Genomic DNA, 22,568 nt, shown 5'->3' on the forward strand with positions numbered 1-22,568 from the left:
ACCAGTCTACTTCCTAAACTTAAACTTAATGACCAAAGCAAACATACCTAAGCAAATAAATAAAATCCTTGATATTTTAAATCTAGCAGAGTAAGGCTGTAAGTATTCCTTGTTTCTTTTTTATTGAGAGATTAATTAAAAATACGTCCTCAATATGTACTTAATCTATTATTCAATGAATACAGTTATTTTACAATCAACGTCTTTCCCCTAATACTTGTATTCATTCCTGAAACTGAGGACTTTAGAAGGTTCTGGTTGGGAGTTGTACCATTTCTCTTTCCTCTCTATTTCAAAGCAGCAGCTTTTGTTTCAACAACAACCATTGAGCAACCAAGTTAGGTGACGGTTATCCGTGTGGACATGGCGTGAAGGCCCAAGGATTGGCTCAGAGGGTTAGTACGGGGTAGAGCTTTTCACGCTATGATATTAACATTTCATCATGCTACGAACCAACAATATTGAAATAACAATGCCACATTTTGCTATGATGGATTTGTGTGTGCGCTGGAACTTTGGAGGGAGGCGGGTGTAGTGTGATATTCTGTGTGTATGTGTGTGTGTGTGTGTGTGTGTGTGTGTGTGTGTGTGTGTGTGTGTGTGTGTGTGTGTGTGTGTGTGTATGAGTATGTGTGTATGTATGAGTATGTGTGTGTGGGAGGGGGGAGGGGGTCTCTGGGGTTTAGTGTAGTTTACTCCAGACAACACAATTTCAATTTCCTTTTTCCCCCACATCATCAAATCCATACAGACTTTCAGGATGTTAATGCCCATAATGACAATACCACACACATGACCGGACACTGTAGGAATGTCATTCCTCCGAATAGTAAAGAAAAAAAAAAGACGGATTACCCTCTTAATCCTGCTCTTACAATTCATATTGCACATAAATCCAACAGGAAGTAAATCAAGAGCTGGATCCCTATTCCCTCATATTTTTATTTATTACATGTGGATACAATTTACTGCAGTACTTGTACAGAACAGTACAACAGTGAAGTTAAAGACATTTTATTGAGGTTTACTGAGATGTGTGTGTTTTATTGTGACTATATATAAATAGAATATACATTTTGATATACTTTATGTTCAATATATATAAATACAATATACATTGCGATATACTTTAGTTTGAATATATATAAATACAACATACATTGTGCTATATACTATTTTTAAGATGTAAATTCAATATAAATTGTGATATATTCTATTTTGAATATATAAAGTACAATATACATTGTGATATATTCTATTGGAAATCAGGCAAATGTGGAGCCTACTCACCGCATGTAAGACCTTGCCCTCGTGCAGGACAGTGAGGAACATCTGGGGCTGCAGGCCGGACTGCAGGAAGAAGCCATGAGCCGACAACGTGCAGCCGCCACTGCAGGGGAGGACAGGAAGACATCAGCTCGGTTTGCCTCTAGCGTCCCAGACAAAGTTACACTAGATTCCCAATGGGAGGGTCTGCTGTTAGCGTTAGTGGCTACCGAGTCTGAGACCACAACTCCTACGTGCTTCCTGTGCCTGTGAAATTTAAGATGCAATCATAGCCGCAGAGCATCTCAGGGTATTCATCCTGCTTCTATATCCTGCATTAGGTACATAAAGGTGGTCTCAGGGCTCCAGCTCTCAGGTTCTACTCAACACCCTGTAAAGTGTTCTGCCAGACTGTTGACCCGAGACAAAATCAAATAAAGTCTTGACATTTGACTATATTGTTTATCTTTTGAATACATTTTTCAATTAATAAGATGTTTTAACTGTCTAATTATATTATCAATCAATCAACCAATCAATCAATTAATGACCCAATCCATTATCAATACCAGTGCACCTATAATAGGCCGTTCACCACAGAGGTGTTACAGTAGGGGTGAAAACAGATGTAGCTCTTTAAGTTTATTACGGGTCTGTTCTGTGGGAATGCCAGTGCCCGTAATTAAGGTCACGAGGCACATCTGTGTTCAACCCTACTTTAACACCGCTGCAGTACAGGTTTATATAGTGAGCAAGAGCGGACCGGACAGGGGCCACACTGCACTGCGTCAGACCTGATGAAGGAGCGCGAGGGCTGGATGCAGTTGATGACGGGGTCCTGGTTGTAGGTGAAAGGGACCGGGGCCCGCCGCTCCACCCCATCCAGTGTCAGGGTCACCGGCTGATTGGATGGTTCCGGAGAGGGCGGGGTCTTACAGATCAGCATTGTGGAGATGACGCTAGGAAAGGAGGGGGGGGGGAAGGTATATTCAAGTAAGTTTTATGGAAAACATTGACAAAATTTAGGTAGATAGAGAGAAAGAAAGTATTAGAGAGAGATTATAATAAGAAAGGTACCCATAGACTGACCTCTGGATCGTACACACAGCGTTTCCCACGGTGACCTCTCTCTTGTTGCCAGCATCCAGGAAGGCCCCCCTGATGGTGAGCACGGTGCCCCCAGATTTAGGCCCAAACTCTGGGAATATCTCCTCAATCACCGGGTCCTGGGTGGAGGTAGGACGGGTCAGTCACATGGATAAAAACTACCTCTCTATCTCACTCACTCTCTTTCACACAAACATCAACATACACACAAAGTAGTTATAGTAGTAGTAGTAGTAGTAGTGGTAGTGGTAGTGGTAGTAGTAGTCGTGGTAGTGTAACAGTAGTAGTAGTAATAGTAGTAGAAAGAGAAAGAGAGAGAGAGTGAGAGAGAGATTGTTTTTTGTGTATATGTGTATTCGCATGTTTGTGTCTTACTTGTGTTGTGTGTTTGTCGTGTCATTCAATGTTGGCTGTTATTTAATGATTGTGCTTGTGCCTTCAATTGAAGTGCATTACTGTGTCCGTATTCAGTCACATTAAATCTATTCAAGAGTCCCACGACAATAAAGACTTCTATTTTAACAAGGTAGTCTTCAACGCCAGTAAATCACAGACACCACACAAGACACACAAACAAAAAACACGAAGAAAAGCCGACACATTTTTACGTGACCCACCACAAAAGAGAAAGCCTCTTTCTGGTCAAACTTGTGACCGCTGGAGACCTTGACGATCCTTCCGGACGGAGTAAAGTTCCCACTGGAAACGGGGGAACACTGCAGCTCATTCCACCTATGGGCAAACAAACAAACCCACACAGCACACACACAGACGCCATTATTCCCATGCAGGGGAGCCAGATAGCCCCATGGTCCTAATTGAGCCACGACCCGCCTCCTCCCACAGCACAAAGAGGTGATCCTCCAAACCAGGAAGCGCTTGGCTGTGTTTTGTTTTTTTCTTCTTCCCCCATCCATACTATGTTTTTATACACGTAAACAATGGGTGTACTATAGCGTTGGAGCACCGGCCCGGTCTTTTCGGACGAAGGGGCTTTTGACCGCGTCCTGGAGGATTCGGTGGAGCGGAAAAGTCTCGACGCAGCAGGTTTTTTTGCAAATTTTTTTTACCAATTGAGCAGTTAGTGGAGTCATGTGTAGAATGTGAAGCGCTCTCTGAGCACCCATTCACCCTGCCTGAGAAGGGGTCTTTGCGTTTGTATTTGTACAGCCCAGCGGGCCCTATAAGCCACTGTGGCCCTCCAGTCCTAAACGCTCCTTTATCTGCTGACCCTCCCACCCCCTCCCCCTTGCTGCTACCCACACTGGTATGCAGTGTACACACACATACACACAAGCACATACACACAAACTCAACACAAATAAGCACTCACACACAGACATTCAGGGCGCACTTGCACTAGGCCATCTGTACCGTGCCCAAGTATGTTTGCCCCCTAAAGTCTAGATCGTTTGGCTAGTGTGAGCACGCCATCTGTACTCAAGTACAGTTAAATTCTGTGGCCTCAGTACACTTCGGAGAGGCCATGCTACAGATGCTAATGAGCCGACACCCAAGCTGGATGACAAGAGACAAGAGGCAACCGTACTCAGGCCCAGTTGAGATTGCCTAGTGTACGCACACACACAAACACACACACGTGTACATAAAAATACATATATACTCACATAAAACAACCATGAACAAACACATAAATCGACAACAAAAATGGCAGCTTGCTGAGAGTGATGCCTCCTCTCACCCGTTGAGGCGGTCCTGTCGGTACAGTTTGCAGGCAGCACCGGCCACCTCCACCGTCACCAGCGAGGACTTGAAACTCTCCGTCTTGTTGAAGCCAAAGTTCTCCCCACAGATCGTCACGACAGTGTTGCCTCGTAAAGGCCCAGAGGCCGGCCACACCTGGTCCAAGGTAAGGAGGGAATACGTTTAGCCTCCCCCCGTTCACGCATATTACAGGCGGCTGAGCTAGATGCTATGCTAATATGCATATATATACGCTCATGATGCTAACAACGTGACGTCAACGCTGAGATCAGAACGCTCACGTCTAGCGGTGTGGCAGCTCCAACAGTATGCTAAACGTGATGGACTCTCATGTCAAGAAAAGCCATGCCTGAAGCTCTATGAGGCCGCAACTGTGCTCTCCAAATAGAGTCAAATCACAGTATACTGCATTCACAGTTGATCTGTGTTAGCTTAAAACAAAGCAGGCCAGCGGTATCCTAGTTCTAAATGGGTATTCCTCTGTCGCTACAATCATCCTCTAACAGGGAGAAACCTTCAAAGACGTTATTCCCATGAAAGCAGCTCCAAATGCCATTTTTAGGCAATATATTTTCCCCCACACTACGGCTGTTTTGTGCCCTGTATGGAAATCTGACTCGAGCATTTTGGTATTCCGCTACGTGGTGTCTTTGGCAGAGTCGGTTCAACTTCTCCTGTCGAATACGCTGTGCAAGAGGTAGCCAAGGTTTGCTCAGAGATGTCATTTGATTAGCAAAAATATACAGAAATACCCAGAAGGCCTGTAATCATCATGGGGTAGACACAGAGATCCCAGTGGTTTCAGCCACTTCCCAGAGTCTACGATGAGTGTAGTTATGCACTCTGCAGTTTGTTGTAATCCAACCTTATCATGCTATATATATATATATATATATATAACCCTAAATCAACTCCAGTCCCTTGTCGGAAATCCACAATGAAACACACACACACACACACACACACACACACACACACACACACACACACACACACACACACACACACACACACACACACACACACACACACACACACACGTGTACAAAAATGCGTTATCATATTTGAAACAAACTAACTCTGAATCCAATCCTAAAGTCACCGGGTGATGTGTTAAACAGAGACATTTACCATCGGCGTGGGAAGTAAAATAGTTCTGCTCCAGTGAGGTTTTCTACTGGTCAGGTTGACACGAGAGACACAAGGGGAGACTATAAGGCTATAAAAGGATCGGGTTATGATGGATGCTATTCCTTGGCCTGAGCTGTATGCTGGTATGTCATACATCATTCAATATATTCAATATCCTTTTTCCCTATGTAACACACTGAATATAGAAAAACAGTGAACCTCAAACAGTGAAACAGTGATCAGGTTCCTTAGTTACACCAACAAATCAATCTTTTTATCCATGTCTCTACTATGATAATCATCATCATCATCCTCATCATCATCAACCCTACAGTGACAACAAAAACCTAAGGGTTGACGGTAAGACTGGTGCTGCTCCTAGCCTGAGAACGTTTTTAGATCCAACTCTCTGTGGCAGAGTTGCGTTGCCCTGGTTGCCATGGCGTTACCTTCTTGATAACCGGGGTGCAGTAGTCCTGGGTCCAGCGGGAGGTCGAGGGGCACTCGTTGGCTCTGGTACAGCGGCCATCGCACCAGCCACATCCCGTCACCCCCGACGACAGCAGACAGGAAGTACAGGATGTCAGCTGACCACAGCCGGGACCGGTCAGAGGAACCTTGGTGATCTAATGGGGAGGGTTTAATATTGCATTTAATAATATTGCCTTTTATATTCAATTAATATTAAACTTCAAAGTTGAATATATAGTTAAATATTGTTAAAAAAAAAAAGCCATGTGCATGTGAAAGAGACTTAGAAGCCCACCTTGTTTCCTGTAGCCAGCAGCAGAGCCCCTCCTGGCCCGTTGGGGTCCAGTAGAACCATGCTGGTCGAGACCGGCCGGGAGTCCAGACGGATGTTCACGTGGGGGGATGCGGCCCTGGAGAAGAGAACCTGGCAGAGTGGGGGGTGGGGGGGGGGGGTTAACACTTAGAAGATCTTCTATTATAGGCAAAGAAGTATGCACAGAGTCGTCCAAAGGGCATCTGCATACAATACCATCCTGCATTAGCATGGTTTACAGTGGGAGTCATTGTAGGCATTTGAATGGATTCAACCTTCCTTTAAGGTGACCCGTCAGAGCTCAACTGCTGCGGTACTGCCCAGAGACTCATAACGAGACACAAGGCCCCTTTGTCCGGTGGCTCTCCTGCACCTTGGTAGAGGACAATATCCACAGGGGGCTGGCCAAATATTAATTTGCCGCCCGTATCACTTAATCTTCTCAGAGGGCACAGGGGTTGAACTGAGGACATCTACTGATGAGATGCTGTTTTTTTCTGCCTCTGTAATAAAGCTGTAGAAAGAGCTGCATTGAAGGTAAGGAAATAAGCGGAACAACTCGATTTTCCTCCAAGCTTAGGCAGTACAACAGTAAGCCAGTGACAACGTTTTATAGCAAACTAAAACTAACACACACACACACACACACACACACACACACACACATACTCTGACATGACGTGAGGTGTTTAAAACATGAAGACACACACACACACACACACACAATGCAGTTGTCACACCTGGTAGAACATTTATCATTGGTGGTTAGGTTCTGGTTACAAGCCCCGAGCTGTGATGAAGGAGAAGGGAGAGAGAACATGCTTCCTAATGGTCGCCTGTGGTCTCTCAAGCCGTGTACAGTACTGTTTACATCACACCTGTTAACTACACTGCACCCACCACCACCATACCACACACACACACACACTAGCCTCAGCATTCTGTGGGAATAGTTTTGTTCTTCTTTCACCTGATGTCTAACAGCCAGGACAAGTGGGTGGGGGGTGGGGGGTGGGGGGGAGGAGAGAAAGAGAAAGAGAAAGAGAAAGAGAAAGAGAGAGAGAGAGAGAGAGAGAGAGAGAGAGAGAGAGAGAGAGAGAGAGAGAGAGGGAGAGCGAGGGAGGGTGAGAGAGGGAGAGAGAGGAAGAGAGAGTTGCTATAAGAATAGGCCTCTCTCTGGAGCTAATAGCAGGCTGAATGACAGCTTATTGTATTAGCAGGGGTTGTGGAGGGGGGTCTCGTATAAACACAGGGCCTGTGTTATTCCCACAGAGTCTGTGGGAAGATCTCCCTACGCCAGAATGGAGTCCGGCAGGGACTTTCTGTCTCTGTCTCTCTCTGTCTCCTATGTTCAGTGTGGCAGTCTGCAGGACCACTGGCAACGCTGCGTGCACAGAAACATTTGAGAGCCTGGCAGTTTTAGTTTCTCTGACGGGTTGTATGCCTGTGATCACTCAACCGGGTTGCTGGTTTGGAAGCCATGTGATGTTGGAATATGAACACACTGTCATGACCCACAGCGGAGGTGCCATTGAGCAAGCGGCAGTATAGATTGTGGTTGTATCTAGCGATTCTGTGTGTGGGTGAGCTTACATGTAGAGAAAAGCCCACAGGTGAACAGGATTTACCCAAAGCTAGGCCTACTTACATTCACAACTTTTTCACTTCTTATTTCTGGTTGCTTATCAACGCTCACCTTACTTTCTTTATTCCTTCTATATATTTCTTCATCACCCAATCTCCTTCAATCTCACTTTACCACTCTCTCAATCTCTCCTTATCTCTCTCCTTCTATATCTCTCTCGTGCCAGATCCCTCTCTCTCTTCCTCTCTTCCTCTCTCTCTCTCTGGCTCTCTCTCTCCCTCTCTCTCCCTCTTTCTCTCCCACCCTCCCTCTCTTGGCAGCGGGCCCCAGCTGGTCTCCTTGCTCCCTCGCCCCCTTTTGCAGCTCCCTCTTGGTTTTTCTGAGACAATGAGCGAACCACAAGAAAGGAAAGAGAAGGGGAGAGAAGGATGGAGGGAGGAGGGAGGACAACAGCTGCCCGGGGGCCCGGGGGTCCGGGGCCCGGGCGCTATAGCCTGCCGTGCCTGAGAGAGCGTGTCATCGAGGAGCGTCCATTCACCATTAACGTGCCGTTGTGGTCGTAAGCCCCCTGTGCCCACCAGCCCCCCCCCCCCTCCCCCTGGGTCGCCCCTGCAGCTGTTGGGCCGTTTCTCCAACCGCTGGTTTTCTGATTGTGTTTCAAAAACAAGCAGAATCATACATGCCGATCTTTGACTGTGCACATCAGCCATGCATTACTCCCCGTCTGAGCAGCACGTCACTCAACGGCGGCCCTAAAGCATGTATAAACTATGTCAACTATGTTTATATGGAGAGTGATTACGGATGCACGCCGACTGCAGCATGTAGCGACATTGCACTGCGTTAGCACCAAGCTACGGCGTCCCAGAGCATGATGTGTTATGTATGTGTTAGCATGTAGCGCCAAGCTCGACTCTGTTGTCTATGCATTATGCAAGACATTGCGAGGAAAAAAAATGGCAAAAGCAGGCTGGGAAATTGTTCTAATCTTTAGGTGAGTAGGACATGGGACTTTCAACAGTGCTAGACTGCGCTCAAGACGTTCCATCATGTTGTCTTGAGGAAAAGACATAACAAAGACCTTCATGAATGAGTATATATGACAGCTATGGGTATTTAAATGCCTGCTGGGTGCTAACTTTTGCCTTTCCTTCACTTTGAACTCTCATCGAATCTCTCTAAAGAAAAAGCCTTTCCACATGCACTCCTTTTTAACCTCAGGTTAAAAGCCTAACATTGACCAAATGGACTCCAGCACAGGTTTGTTCCTTCAAAACCAGCTATGTTTGCTCACGTGTCAGAGGAAGACATCACAAAGCTGGGCTTTAGTTGGCCCACCAGGCAACTGGGGGTCAAGGTTCAATGAGTGCACAAACAAGAATGCTTCTTCCTCCACACACCCCACATGGTGGTCAAAATCCCCAACCCCCCCCCCCCCCCCCCCCCCCACCCTGCCTCCAATCCCCAACCCCCCCCCCCCCCCTCCCCCCTCCCCTGCCAGGGTCTACCTGTCGTCGACCTCTCCCTGCTGTCTCCTGGGGCTTCAGAATTTCCCTGCTCTGCCTCAAAAGTCTGCTTTCATTTACATGTGACTTGAGAAGAAGGCAACCCGGGCTAGATCCAGCAGGTACTGCACGCAGAAAGAAGGTGAGGACGGGGGAAGACAGTGAGGGGCTCCGTCTTTGCCTAACCCCTTCTTTGCATTTTCAATGCAAATAAGGATGACTACCTGTCTCGCTCTCTCTCTCTCTTTTTAAAAAAAAAATCCTCCATAAGCAAACACACCCGTAAAGAATGGTGTCTGCGGTTGCGGTTCGCAGTTTACCTGTATGTGGCGTCCGTCCCCGGTGCCCAGGTAGGCCACGGTGTGGCCGTGGACCATGGCCACTGAGATGGAGGTCACCAGGGTGCCGGCGAGGTCCTTCTGCCAGTACTCGAGGCGCTGGGCGTCCTGGACCACCTCCAGGCGGTACTCGCCCTCCTTGCCCTCGTTGAGACCCTCGTGGAGGCCGCAGTCGTCCGAAGCGGTCTGGGGAAACCACAAGCACGCGTTCCTTTAATGCCCTCAACACGATATATATATATGGATGAATATACTAAGGTCAGGATGAGAGTAGGAATAACTCCACCACAGTAGGAGATGGCCGTGTTGAAGACCGTATTAGGGTTCTTAGATTTACACATGCAAAACGTTGGCGTTGCTGTTTTTATTGCAGTGAGAGATAGTAGAGAAGAGGCGCACTGCAGTTAACGTCGTAGCTCTGAACCCTTTGCACCCGTCGTGATCACGCAGGTCTTGACGGAAGGTCAAAAATAAGAAAGTGACGCATGGCTCTCAAAAAATGGGCACAGACACAAAGGGGAAAAAAACAAGAAATTGTAAATTCATTAAATCCTCATCAGAGAAAGCGCCGACATCATAGCTGCATGTTATTTACGTGAACGATCACCAGAGGGGAAAAGCACTTGCTGGAACCACAGCTAGTATAACACTGTGTCAGAGCAGGATCTGCTTTCATGTCTGGGCCCTGTGTGTGTGTGTGTGTGTGTGTGTGTGTATGTTTGTGTGTGTGTGTGTGTGTGGAGGAGGCCTGGAGAACCCTTCAAGCTCCTCTTTCATCAGGCTGAGCTCATAGCGTGGCCAACGGTAGCCCACTCTGCGCTGGGATGTGGAGACGCAGTGGACAGATCCCTGGGACACACAGAGGGACTGCTGCCCTGTTTTTGTTGTTTTTTCTGATCGGAGTGCATTCCATGAACACTAAACACCTCTCTCTCTCTCTCTCTCTCTCTCTCTCTCTCTCTCTCTCTCTCTCTCTCTCTCTCTCTCTCTCTCTCTCTCTCTCTCTCTCTCTCTCTCTCTCTCTCTCTCTCTCTCTCTCTCTCTCTCTCTCTCTCTCTCTCATATCCACTGTGTTCACTGGTCACTCGGTCGCCCGGTTTGTTGTGACTGGGCCCTGTGGAGCGTACAGGGGAATCGCCAGACAGTTTTCTCCATATCAGTCACCCCATCCAGCCCCACCACCACCTACCACCACCTCCCTCCCATCCTCTTGTTTTGGCAGGGTGCCCTGGCTTGCACCCTCACCTCCCCTTCACCCCCCCACTGCCCACTCGGCCCCACTCGTCCCCTCCCCCGCCCACTACTAGCCTCACCGTCCCCTACACTATGACCTTGTTATGTTATACCTGCTATCCATTATTCTCCTTTAGCGTAAAGATTGACCTTGACAGGTGGAACCCCTAGCTGTGAGATCGGCCGTATCACTACCTACAGTACCACTACCATGACATTCAATATCTAAACCATGGTGCAGATTGCACTGGTTTACACACTAAGTTCTGCTGTACTGTACACTAACCTCGCCCTCAAAAAAGGCTATCCGGGGGGTGCCCGGGCTCTGCTCTGCATCAAGCCCCCCTGATCGTTTTTTTGCTGTGCTGCCGCTCTGTGTGTTTAGTCATGGCCTCGCGTCGCTGCCTCGGGTTTCGTTAATTATTGACGGGCCGGACTTTTGGTGGCACTTTGAGGTCCTTGACCCCGGTCACATGGCCCCTCCACTCTTACTTACTTCAGTGTTAGTTACCCATGACCTCTCGCTATCCCCTGGGGGTCACAGCACCCCCAGGGACAAGGCGGCTGGGGGGTGGGGTGGAGGGATTACACAGGCTGGGGGAAACCATTACATGCCCCTTTGGTCGCCTTGCTGTAAGAGAGGCTCAGCTTTGCCTGCCGCGGTTTCCGCTGAGCAAATGCAGAGAATGGAACCACTAACTCTGAAAACCAATGAACAACACAGAGAATATAACCCCTAACCCTGACAGCCAATGAACTACACAGAGAATATAACCCCTAACCCTGACAGCCAATGAACAACACAGAGAATATAACCCCTAACCCTGACAGCCAATGAACTACACAGAGAATATAACCCCTAACCCTGACAGCCAATGAACAACACAGAGAATATAACCCCTAACCCTGACAGCCAATGAACAACACAGAGAATATAACCCATAACCCTGACAGCCAATGAGAAACACAGAGAATATAACCCATAACCCTGACAGCCAATGAGAAACACAGAGAATATAACCCATAACCCTGACAGCCAATGAACAACACAGAGAATATAACCCATAACCCTGACAGCCAATGAGAAACACAGAGAATATAACCCATAACCCTGACAGCCAATGAGAAACACAGAGAATATAACCCTAACCCTGACAGCCAATGAGAAACACAGAGAATATAACCCCTAACCCTGACAGCCAATGAGAAACACAGAGAATATAACCCATAACCCTGACAGCCAATGAGAAACACAGCACTGACTAAAGTATTCCCCAGCATCACCAGGACTTGGCCATTGAGCTACACAAGACTGCACAAGAAGACTTAGTGGTGAATAGTGACCTGGTAGGTAATTGGTGAACCACAGTAATTGGTGGCTCAAAGGGAGCGTGTAATGATAACCATTAGCCTGATTCACCCCATCGACCTACAATACCCTGTAGGGCTCATAGGGACACGGCTGTGTTTTGGGTTTTGCACGTAGACCTGTGGAACGATGCTTTGAAGAGGAGAACAATGGGCAGGGGAATAAATCTAATGAGAGGGTATTCTTGTGGGTCCCGTCATGCAGGGGCTGTGATGACGCGGTGGGGGGAGGAAGGTTGGGTGGGTGAGGGTTGGGTGGTAGTGGTGTCGGCCGGAGCTCAAACAAAGGTCTTGACATTTACAGTAGAACAATACAAGCAAGTCGACTTTATCTGGATTGTGCGGCTATTAACACCGTGACTGCAACTACAGTGAAATGCTTGTATATTTTGATATTCTCTATTGATTTGTCCTAGGTTTTCGATGGACTATATGCATGGAGGAAAACACGTGACAGTGCTCTCCCTGCGTGAACAGGAGCTACAGCACTGACAAAGCAAAACATGTCAGGTGGAGAAGGCTACAAACGTGGATGATGGAAGAGGAGAGGAGAGACAGGGAAAGAAAGAAACCTTCTCTCCCCCTATTTAGAATACTTGACAGACAGGCCCTTTGATGTGCGGTGTGTGTGTGTCTGTGTGTGTGCATGCATGCATGTGTGTGTGCATGCACATGTGTGTGCGCACATTGGTGTGTGTGTGTGTGTGTTTGTGTAAGTGTGTGTGTAAGCGTGTGTAAGTGTGTTTGTGCACATTAAATCTCATCCATGCCGAGCTTCTTCTTTTGCCTATAACATATTCAGGCCAGGGGATGATACATCAAACTCTTCTGTCAGCATGTTGAGAAGAAAAAACAGCCAGCACATGTGAGACCCTGGGAAAGCCTCCAGAGCCCAGGGCCCCTCTCTAGACTCAGGGAGATAGAGCCATCATGTGCCCCGGGCTCCACACAGATTACACCGTTCCACCATGCTGCTCCGAAAACACCCCAGTGGTGTGTGTTTATTCGTGTGTGCACACATGCTTTTGTGTGTGTGTGTGTGTGTGTGTGTGTGTGTGTGTGTGTGTGTGTGTCTGTGTGTGGGGGGGGGAGTGGGGTTCTGTGTTTTCAAAGCAAACAAACGTGCCTCGTGAAGGTGTTTGTCGGAGCGAAGTGGGACATCAGTGGGGGATGAACGTGGAAGGGACCAGTGGATCTGATGGGCAAGGGGGGGGGGGGGGGGGGAGAGAGAGAGAGAGAGAGAGAGAGAGAGAGAGAGAGAGCAGAGTGATGGAAGGGAAAGAGGGAGGGAAAGGGAGAGGAGGGAGAGGGAGGAGGGGGGGGGGAGAGGGAGAGGGCCGTTCCCCTGTCTGTGTGAAGGTATAGAGGAGATCAAGGCAGGGAAAACTGGCGGCTGGACAGCTGTTTTTTCAGCCCTTGTTTGAAGCTCCGCCGCTATTATGCTTGGCTTCGCCGTGGGCTCAGAGACAAAACGGACGGACGGACGCTTCCAGAACACGCAGTCTGGCCTCCTCCCGGGAGCGAGCCGGTTCTGGGTTTCAACGTGGCATTCAAAGAATACGCAGAACTGCCAATGCCACCGAACCCGTCACACAAAAGCACCCGCTTTTTGTGTGATCTCAATCGCACGGAACGACATCAAGAGTGACCGATGGCCGTTCTGCAACACAAACGTGTTTTTCTGCAGTCAAACCCGGCGCCGAGGGGTCGATATGCGAGATGTTGCACACCTTTGGCCCCCCCCCCACACACACACACACTTAAAGCAGCCCCAGCTTATTGTCCCGATCACACAACGGGCCTGTGCTAGAGTTTCAGCGCTGAGCCAAGCAGCGTCACCAGGCTGCGTGCCCCTCGGCATAACACAGGTCAAGAGAGAGAGGGAGTGAAAGCAGATCTGCGTGGCGCTAGCGCTGGAGCTCACTATGATAGTCCCTATAGCGCTGCTCAGTCTGACCTGCAGGGCCCTGCAGTGTGAGTGCACACTGCAATGCCTATTAAAGGGTAACCGAAGACGACCATGTTAAACACAATGGCTCCGGTGCCGTCTCATTGGCTGAAATTGTTTTTGGTGCCGTCCCGTTTTTGGGTTATTTTTTTTAAAACGTTTATACTGTTTTAAAGATGAAAGATTCAGACACTATTAGTAGATATGGTGCGGAACCATTCCAACCATAACCGTATAACCATATGAATAATAAATATAAAACATAGTAGTTGACGGCCTTTCTAAATGGAGCACAATGAAATGGGGAGTGAGGCTTGAACACATACATATACACAACAATAATAGAACCTGCTGACAGAGACCACCGGCGGGGATATTTCCATACGTGAGGAGAAAATTATGCAAACACATGCATGATGTTTGCCTGCATTACTGCATCACCTTTTCAACCGGTTTTAACTTTTTCAACAGATGCATGGTTATGCAAATCAGTACAGCCATTGTCGGCATAAAAGCAAGTCCATATAGGCATGTTTTGTATGTCCTTTTACATACATGTCATGAAATGAATAAGCAGGAATGGGTGAGGATAGGTTAGCGTTCTCATGGAAACCTTCAGGGAAATTTCAGGGGGGGGTTGGGGTTCAAACCCAGAACCTTACAAACTGTCCCAACACCTTTAAGCATGAGACCATCCTGCCATCCTAGCAGTACATAGCACCATGCATGCTTCTCAGATAGCCCCATGCTGGCTCTCTAGGTTTGTACTGCCTTGAAAGTGATAAGGCAGCCGCGGCGGGGCTGAGAACAGACGTGGCCTCCGCAGCGGACCCAGCCTGCACCTCAGCTGGCACTCTCACTAGAATAACAGCCCTTTGACCCCCGGGGCCCCGTGGCAACTGTAGGGCCCAGACAGCCACCAGGCTGGCCTGTCGTCGGGGTGTGTGAAAATGCACGTTTTACCGAAAGCTAAATTCACAGGCATGCAGAATTGCGCATATGGCTATGTATGTGGAAACGAGTGTGTGAGTATGCGGACGTTTGTGGAAGTTTGTGGTTGTGTGTCTGCGTGTTTGTGTGTGATAGTGTTGTGAACATATGAGGGTAGGCTTTATTCCACCTGGACTCAAAACACAAGCGATGTTGCAACATGACTCTCAGCTATAATGACCGTACCGTGTGTGACTGTGTGTTTGTGTGTGTGTGTAACTGTGTGTGACTGTGTGTGTGTGTGTGTGTGTGTGTGTTCGTGCCCACATGCAAATATGCTGGAAACACTTTCATTGTTCTTTTTTTTTTTCATTGTTAATTTTCTGTGGAAGTTTGTCTGCATGCCCATGCTTTTGTTTCCTTGATGTGCGGATAACTGTGCATCTGCATGTATGCTCAGCTTCTCTTCAGATTATTGAGGTTATGTATTTTTTGGTCATTGTACATTTTTGTTTTGCACTGTTTTGTTTTTTGAGATATTAATCTCAATCAAGAATGATGGATTTCTATGTTACATTATTTACTTTATTTAACATATAATTTGCATTATACATACCAGTCTGACATTAAAGCACTAAATAACATTGTGTTGAATCTATATACAATTGAATTGTGATGTATTTCAACGTGTAAAAAGCTACACTTTTACATACATCCAAGATCTATAGAAAAACTCATTCTCTTTCATTCAGAGCAAAAGCAAACGACAGAGACAGAGAGCCAGTGAAAGAGAGACTGGAAGCTCCTCGAACACCTGTTCTACAGAGCCGCTCTTATGCCTCCTTCTCTCTCGTTTCCTTTGGTTTACTAGGCTCCATCGAGTGCTCGTTTCTCCACCACTCAAACTTTTCACAATTTGGTTCCAAAATGCTCAATGCCTCACAACCCCTCCTTTGAGCGCACACACAAACACACAGTTGTCAGTGTTGTTAATCTTCATAGTTGTGTGTGTTTGTGTGCTGTGCTGTGTGCTGTGTGTGGTGTGTGTGTGTGTGTGTGTGTGTGTGTGTGCATGCACTTAAGTGGGTGGGGTTGGCGGGTCTGTATGGGAGCACAAATCACTTGTAACTTCATGAAGCGCCACCATCTGAACCGCGAGGCTGCTGCACCCTCCATCTCCCTCGCCTCATTCCAGAGACTAAAACATCCTCACTGAGTCTCTGGCGAGGAGCCGTTTGTCAGCCCTGTCTGTCAGAGCTCGCCTCTTCTCGCGTAGATCAACGACGGTGTCTCAGCGGCCACTTCTGGAGAGCGGGGCAGTAGGAATTATGTGACACAAAAACACATTGAGGCGCACGAGATGCAGCGAGCTGCTGTCCGTTTACAGCAAAGAATTTATGTTTTTTTTGGGGGCGCTATTCACAGAAGCCTCTTTTATATAATTCCCCTCTGTCCCTCGCTGGCCCCCCACCGACACCCGCTTATACCGGCGTTGAACGGGGCAGTTCTAGTGTGCAGTAGCGGCACAGATCAACCTCTCTCTCCGGGATACTCACGTCAGCTACAGCAGCAGCAGACGCTGACATATAGTGCCATTCATCTGGAACACATTGAGAAACAATTCCCCAACATGGCATTTATTTTGCTCCACACGAACACTGTCTCCCCATCTCTCAGACCATATAGGGTTACATGCCGCGATCACAGGCGAATCCGGGGCGCTTTTCATAAGCACTCATATGTGGCATGTGAAAAGCATTACATAAGGCTATGCATGGGGAATGAATATCAAGGTGTGTAGGTCTTGCATATTGTGGTTTGCCTCCAGTCGTTCCTTCATCCCCAGACCCCAGACACTTTCTCCGTGTTGTTTCGATCTTTTCATCGGTCTGATGCAAAATGTTACTTGTTTCATACGTCTCATTATATATGAAGAGATATCAAATAAATATATATCATTATTATATCTTAGACCTAGTTTGATCAAGAATAAATTATTCTAATGAAAAAACAAGAGAAGAGAGAAGATCAATTCCTAAGTAGTTCACTCATTTTCCAAAGCTAGGTTTCCATGGAGGCAGCAGCCAGCTTTGCGCATGCCTTTAATTAGTGCGAGACACCCGCCCGTGTAAACGAAGAATTATTGCTTGCTTGGTAGGCGATGTGGAGTTGGCACTGCTCATCATTTACTCCCATGCCTTTATTAGCTTACTCCCATAGCTTAGTCCCATGCCTTCATTAGCCTCTTGTATTGATTGGTGCAGCCACTATGTTGGGGTACTCAGGGGTCCCGGCTGTTACACCACTGTGCCCGCTTCAGTGAAAGTGTCCAAACTAATTGGCTCTTAAAGCTAAGGAAGGCCCGCTCAGAAATATTCCCAGCTGTCAAAGACCGTGAAATCATGAAAAACAATCCACAGGATTCAAAGTTATGCAGCATAAAAAACAAATAGAATGGGGGAAAAAAAACCTGTTGTCCAGATTCCTGCTTCCTAAGAATCTGGAATAATCAAATCCATCCGTGGGAGCCAACATCAGGGCCTATCCCTCGTTTTGAGGCGCAGACATGAAGACAGCAGTCTGCTGGCCTCTCCATGGACATGTTTATCTGTGACAGTTTATCTGAGTGTACTTATGAATTTCTCTCTGAATGTCTCCCTCCATTTCTCTTCCTGTATCTGTCCCTCTTCATCTTTATATCTGCTGTCCGTTCTCTTTGCTATCTCCCTCGACCCCACCCCCCTCACACGCTCATTTTCTGGCTCATATATTTTGATTTGCTGCAGGAAGACAGATTAAAGGTTTCGCTCTCACATGTGATGATGTCTGTGTGTGTGTGTGTGTGTGTGTGTGTGTGTGTACGATTAATGTGTGTGTGTGTGTGTGTTTGTGTCTGCATGCAATAGTGTGCGGGAGCGGGTGCTGACGTTTGCATGCATGCAATGGTGTGTGTGTATGAACACATATGCGTATGTGTGTGTGTGTGTGTGTGTGTGTGTGTGTGTGTGTGTGTGTGTGTGTGTGTGTGTGTGTGTGTGTGTCTCCAACCCAATCCCAATAACCTGGCTTCTATAAACCCCCCAGTGTTTGGGTGCCTAAAGACAGACGATTATCAGGCAGCCAACACCGTCTCCTTTCTCCTCGCTCCCTGATCAGATGAGATGGGATCTAGCAGGCATGGTTCTACACGCTACGCTTCAATACCGATAGTGGATCAGCACCGGGCAGTGGGAAATTAAACAAACCATGGCCCGGGCAGGAAGACGGACGCCGGAGCAAAAGGGCGACGGGGGGACAGCGGTACGGACGGTTCCCAGAGAACTCGTGTTAATTGCAGGGCTGCATTCCATGGCGTATTCACCTTGTGTGCCAAGTGTGTCAGAGAAGAAGCTAATGCAACAGGGTGGGAGTTATGCTTGGAAATGCTGCCGCAGCTCAAGAGCGCAGCAAAAATAAACAGCCCAGAAACCTCATCAAAGAGTTGCTGAATGCAGCGCTTTATGAAAACCGATGTTAAGAAAATAGACTCATAAACTGTTGAAATGCATTTCGAGCCCGCTTGCAACGCGGCAGCCATTTTTACCCATTGGTGTCCCGGGGCCTGTTCTGGTTGTTAAGAAGCTGGAAGATGTTTTCTGTATTTTGCAAAGCAAAATGGCCCCTTATGCAAATAAACACAAAACAGGCACAATCGTATTTCTTACACAATCACATACAGGCACGCACCCACACAATCACACAGGCACACACACGCACACACACACACACACACACACACACACACACACACACACACACACATCGGGATCATGTCGGATTATAGGGAGTTCAAGTGCATCTTCCACTCCCCAGCACACAGCCAGCAGCTATATGTTTCTGATATGTTCTGAAACAAAGACAAGTGATGTTGTCTTCCTTTATGCTGAACATTAAACAAGTTGAAACGTGTGCGGTGCCCTCTCAGAGTGTGCAGGAACGAAACCCAATCCCATCACATCCATAAAAACAAAATCCAAAATGTCCAAAATGTATCAACATGACACAAACTAATTTTGCCGTCCACGGAATCTTACAAACGCCCTCGGGATACTTTGAAGGAAGGAATTTCCGAAACCTTTCTCCTTCTTGATTCTCCCTGTTAGGCCTTAGCAGCGGTTGTCCATTAGGCTTGGATACACCTATCTCCACACACAGCTTTTGAGCCCCCTTCAGGTATAAGCTTGTCTGTCTCTCCGGCAATATGACTCAAACCCAGGACGAGATCAAAACCTGCAGAGACCATCCCTCTGAGACGCTAGGTACTGCTGAGTCCACAACCGACACCCTCAACCACCCCCCCTCAACCCCAACACCCTGGTTTGTGGCCCATTGTCTCAGAGTGGGTTTGTTGGGGGAGGGGGTTGGTGGTGGTGGGATGGGGAGGGCTTTATTTCTCGTGGGCTTTGGTTGTCGTGGGGGTCCTGTGCGTCTTTATTCCCCCTTTGATGCTTGTAGACCACATTCAGGCTCAATCCCCCTCACTTCCATTGTGTGGGGATTACTGAGTGAATGGAATCAGGGACCCCAACTTCCAGGGAAAAGCCCTGTTTCCTGTGGAATGGCGTGGCATCCACCTACTTATGTGAACCTACTTATGGGCTATCGGTGTCTGCTCCTAAAGGAAAAGAGAGGTGGAACATTTCTTGGTACAAAAAGGAGAAGTCCTGTCTGGTTTTGATGACTAAAACCCATAATCTCATCTCACCAACCAGCATTGTGCTGGTGAGCGGTTTAAGCTGTATCCAACACCCAACTTTAGAACTTTGCTTACACCGATTTGACGTTGATGTTCTGCATCCATCATCAGACAAACAGCCGACACCCACCAACCATCGTGGCACACTAGCCTGATGTTGTGTTTGATGATGTTTGTTAGGGCAGTGTGCACCTTACCTTTTTCTATCTATTGAAGCTGGAATCCATATAAGCTGAGTCTGTGTGTGCTAGTATGACTGAAGGATATGGGGTTTTTAGAGGGTGAATAAAGAAGAATTTCATCAATAAAACCCTTTATAGAATGTGGGCCTTATGTGTATTTATCCAGCATTTGCCTTAATAATCAAAAATGTAGCAAAAGGAGTGATCTCTTTTGCCTGAAGACTATTTTCTTTCCCTGCTGAGGAACAGTCGACTCACCTGCTTCAGGGCTGTTTGCCTAATCTATTTGATTAGTTTTTATTCCATTACATATGACGGTGAACATTGCCTTGAGAGCAAAACTTGCTTGACAGGCAATTCAAAAAGGGAGGACATATATTAATGCGAGCGCCAAATCCAAAGTCATTAATCGTCTCACGAACATTGCCACAGTTTATTTGAACTGACTCCGTTCCAAATGAGCAGGCAGAGGGCCAGGGGCACCAGGGTAGGAACTAGGCTGCCACTGGTAACACAGGTGGGTGGGGGGGGTTATGGAAAAGGTGCACGTCCACAGGGGCAGGTGGGTTGCCATGCATCTTCATCCAGAAGACCGGTTTGAGCAGAGGATGAGGAACTCTTTCGTCATGTGGTGAAACAGAGGAGTGGCGAGGGCACGACATGGTCGTGATGTTGAGCCATGACGCATGAGGCTCAGCAGAGCAGGGCAGCTTCATATTTAACTGCACCAAACAAGTGCTTCGTATAGCCCGGGGCTACGGCATGGTCTCTCTGTGGGTAGGAAGACGAAGCGTTTAGGAAATGTCTTCAGAGACAAGCTTTCACGAAGGGGGAAAAGATTACATTACTGTGAGTGGAAGGCTTGATTATAGTTGCATTGTTTTCCAGAGTTTGGAAACTCAACTCAAAACACTTTGAACATCGAACACGCTTTGAACATACTTTAGTCCAACTTTAAGTTGGACCAAAGTATGTTGTTTGCAACCGAATATGATAGAATAATCTTGTTTGAAATGTTAAGCATCAGTGCAAATATCTTTTTTGTAAGAGTGCATTACGGGTATAGTATCTCGTCTGTAACCTTAAGAAGCAGTCAAAGTAAAGCAGCCAAAACAAGCATCAGGGTGTTATGTGTGGAACACACTCATAAAGCTGTTTATGAGCTGCAGTGCATTCTAGCCCTGTCTGCAGGGTTAACAGCTCGCTGGGCTCCACACACAACCACATCCCTAAACAGTGTTCAGTGCCCCTTCAAATGTAAAAATATAACCATAAAAATGACCAGCCGCCACTCTGAGTCGCCCGTCCCGAATCCACCCCCCCTCGTTGTTCCTTATGGTTCCTGGAGGTTATTTCCCACACTGGTTGTTGGAAGACAGCTTGCAAGCGGAGACAGCCGTGGTATTAACTACTCCATCTTTATCTAGAGAGCCTGATAAGAAGTGCACACAGAAGGCTGCAGAATTGGACTAACAGACACACATACTGTGTCTTTTTACTAACCAGAAACTTCTATCCCTCTCGCTAATGATTAACTCTTTAAGAGCTAAAATAAACACTTGCCTTGGCCGAATGTGAAAACACGTAAGGCTGGAATTGTGTTGGAATCGCCGGCAGATGTGCACAGAATGGGGGGTGAACGTTCAAAGTGTGTTTTTATGTTTGTTAAAACGTGTTGTTGTCGGGTTGATGAAAACAAAACAAAAGACTTGTCAGACAGCTAAACATTAGTCATATGAATTACATGAATCATTGATACCAGCCTCAATGATTTGGTGTACAGGGCTGTGTGAGTGAGTGAGTGAGTGAGTGAGTGAGTGAGTGAGTGAGTGAGTGAGTGAGAGAGTGTGTTCGTGTTTGTGTCTCGAGTGAGGGAGTTCATTTGCAACAAATTTCCATGAGGCCCTGGTGGTCGTGTTTCTTATTATCAACAAGCAACAAATAACATAACAACTGCTACACTGGGAGAGTGTGTGTTTGTGGGCATGTGTGCTTGTTGCTGCATGTGCCTACTAGGCGTACCATTAGGTTGCCAGGTTGTACGTGCGTAGGTACGGGTGTGTGTTGTTGAGTTACATTGGATGAAAAACATATCCTAACAGATCCTAATCTACCTATTACTCTCCATTTCTCTGTCCCTTTCTTTTGTCCTCTCTGTTCACACATATCGCTTCTTCCCTCTCCACCCATCTTAACCACACACACACACACACACACACACACACACACACACACAGAAACACAAACACATTGGAAGTTGAACTCTTATCGAGGCAAGATGTACCTGCATCTGTGTGAGTGTGGATTTTTCCACGATTAACTTCCTATCAAAAACACGGGCTTATGAGTGAGGAGGGCAGGACAGGACAAGCACCTCGAGAACATGAACTCTGGAGGTGGCAGCGTAGCACAGGGGCTCTGCTGGATGATGGACTCCCGTGAGCAAGCCCAGGCTTGTGGATACCAGCACTGCTGATTCCTCCTCAGTGGGAGCCCACCCAGGGACCAGCCACAGAGGCCTTTGCACTTCTCCTTCACACGCTTCCTTTATTTGTTGATCTTATGCTCAGGAGAATCAATGGGACACAGTCACATTTCTCCCATTCAATCGTTCGCTATTGCCTCCGAGGTTGAGAATCCACTGCGAATACGGCGCTGCGATCGCACAGCGCTTTTCTGGTCCCGATGGCCACTAGAAGCCCTTTGCATGTTAAGCCCCGACACACACACA

General features: G+C 47.3%; 1 protein-coding gene across 2 annotated transcripts in view; it reads right to left on the minus strand.

Moving 5' to 3' along the window:
• Nucleotides 1-22,568, minus strand: part of met (MET proto-oncogene, receptor tyrosine kinase) — a 50,889-nt gene that overhangs the window by 20,537 nt on the left and 7,784 nt on the right. For both annotated transcript variants that reach the window (XM_084477451.1, XM_084477450.1), the window contains exons 3-10: nt 9,424-9,627; nt 5,996-6,124; nt 5,679-5,855; nt 4,076-4,233; nt 2,991-3,105; nt 2,356-2,492; nt 2,061-2,225; nt 1,291-1,390 (exon numbers count right to left, since the gene is read on the minus strand). In XM_084477451.1, the coding sequence (XP_084333577.1) occupies nt 1,291-1,390; nt 2,061-2,225; nt 2,356-2,492; nt 2,991-3,105; nt 4,076-4,233; nt 5,679-5,855; nt 5,996-6,124; nt 9,424-9,627 (1,185 nt within the window). The remainder of the gene's footprint in view (nt 1-1,290; nt 1,391-2,060; nt 2,226-2,355; nt 2,493-2,990; nt 3,106-4,075; nt 4,234-5,678; nt 5,856-5,995; nt 6,125-9,423; nt 9,628-22,568) is intronic.

The sequence above is a fragment of the Micromesistius poutassou genome (assembly GCF_964030765.1).
Source record: "Micromesistius poutassou genome assembly, chromosome: 13".
Classification (NCBI taxonomy): Eukaryota; Metazoa; Chordata; class Actinopteri; order Gadiformes; family Gadidae; genus Micromesistius; species Micromesistius poutassou.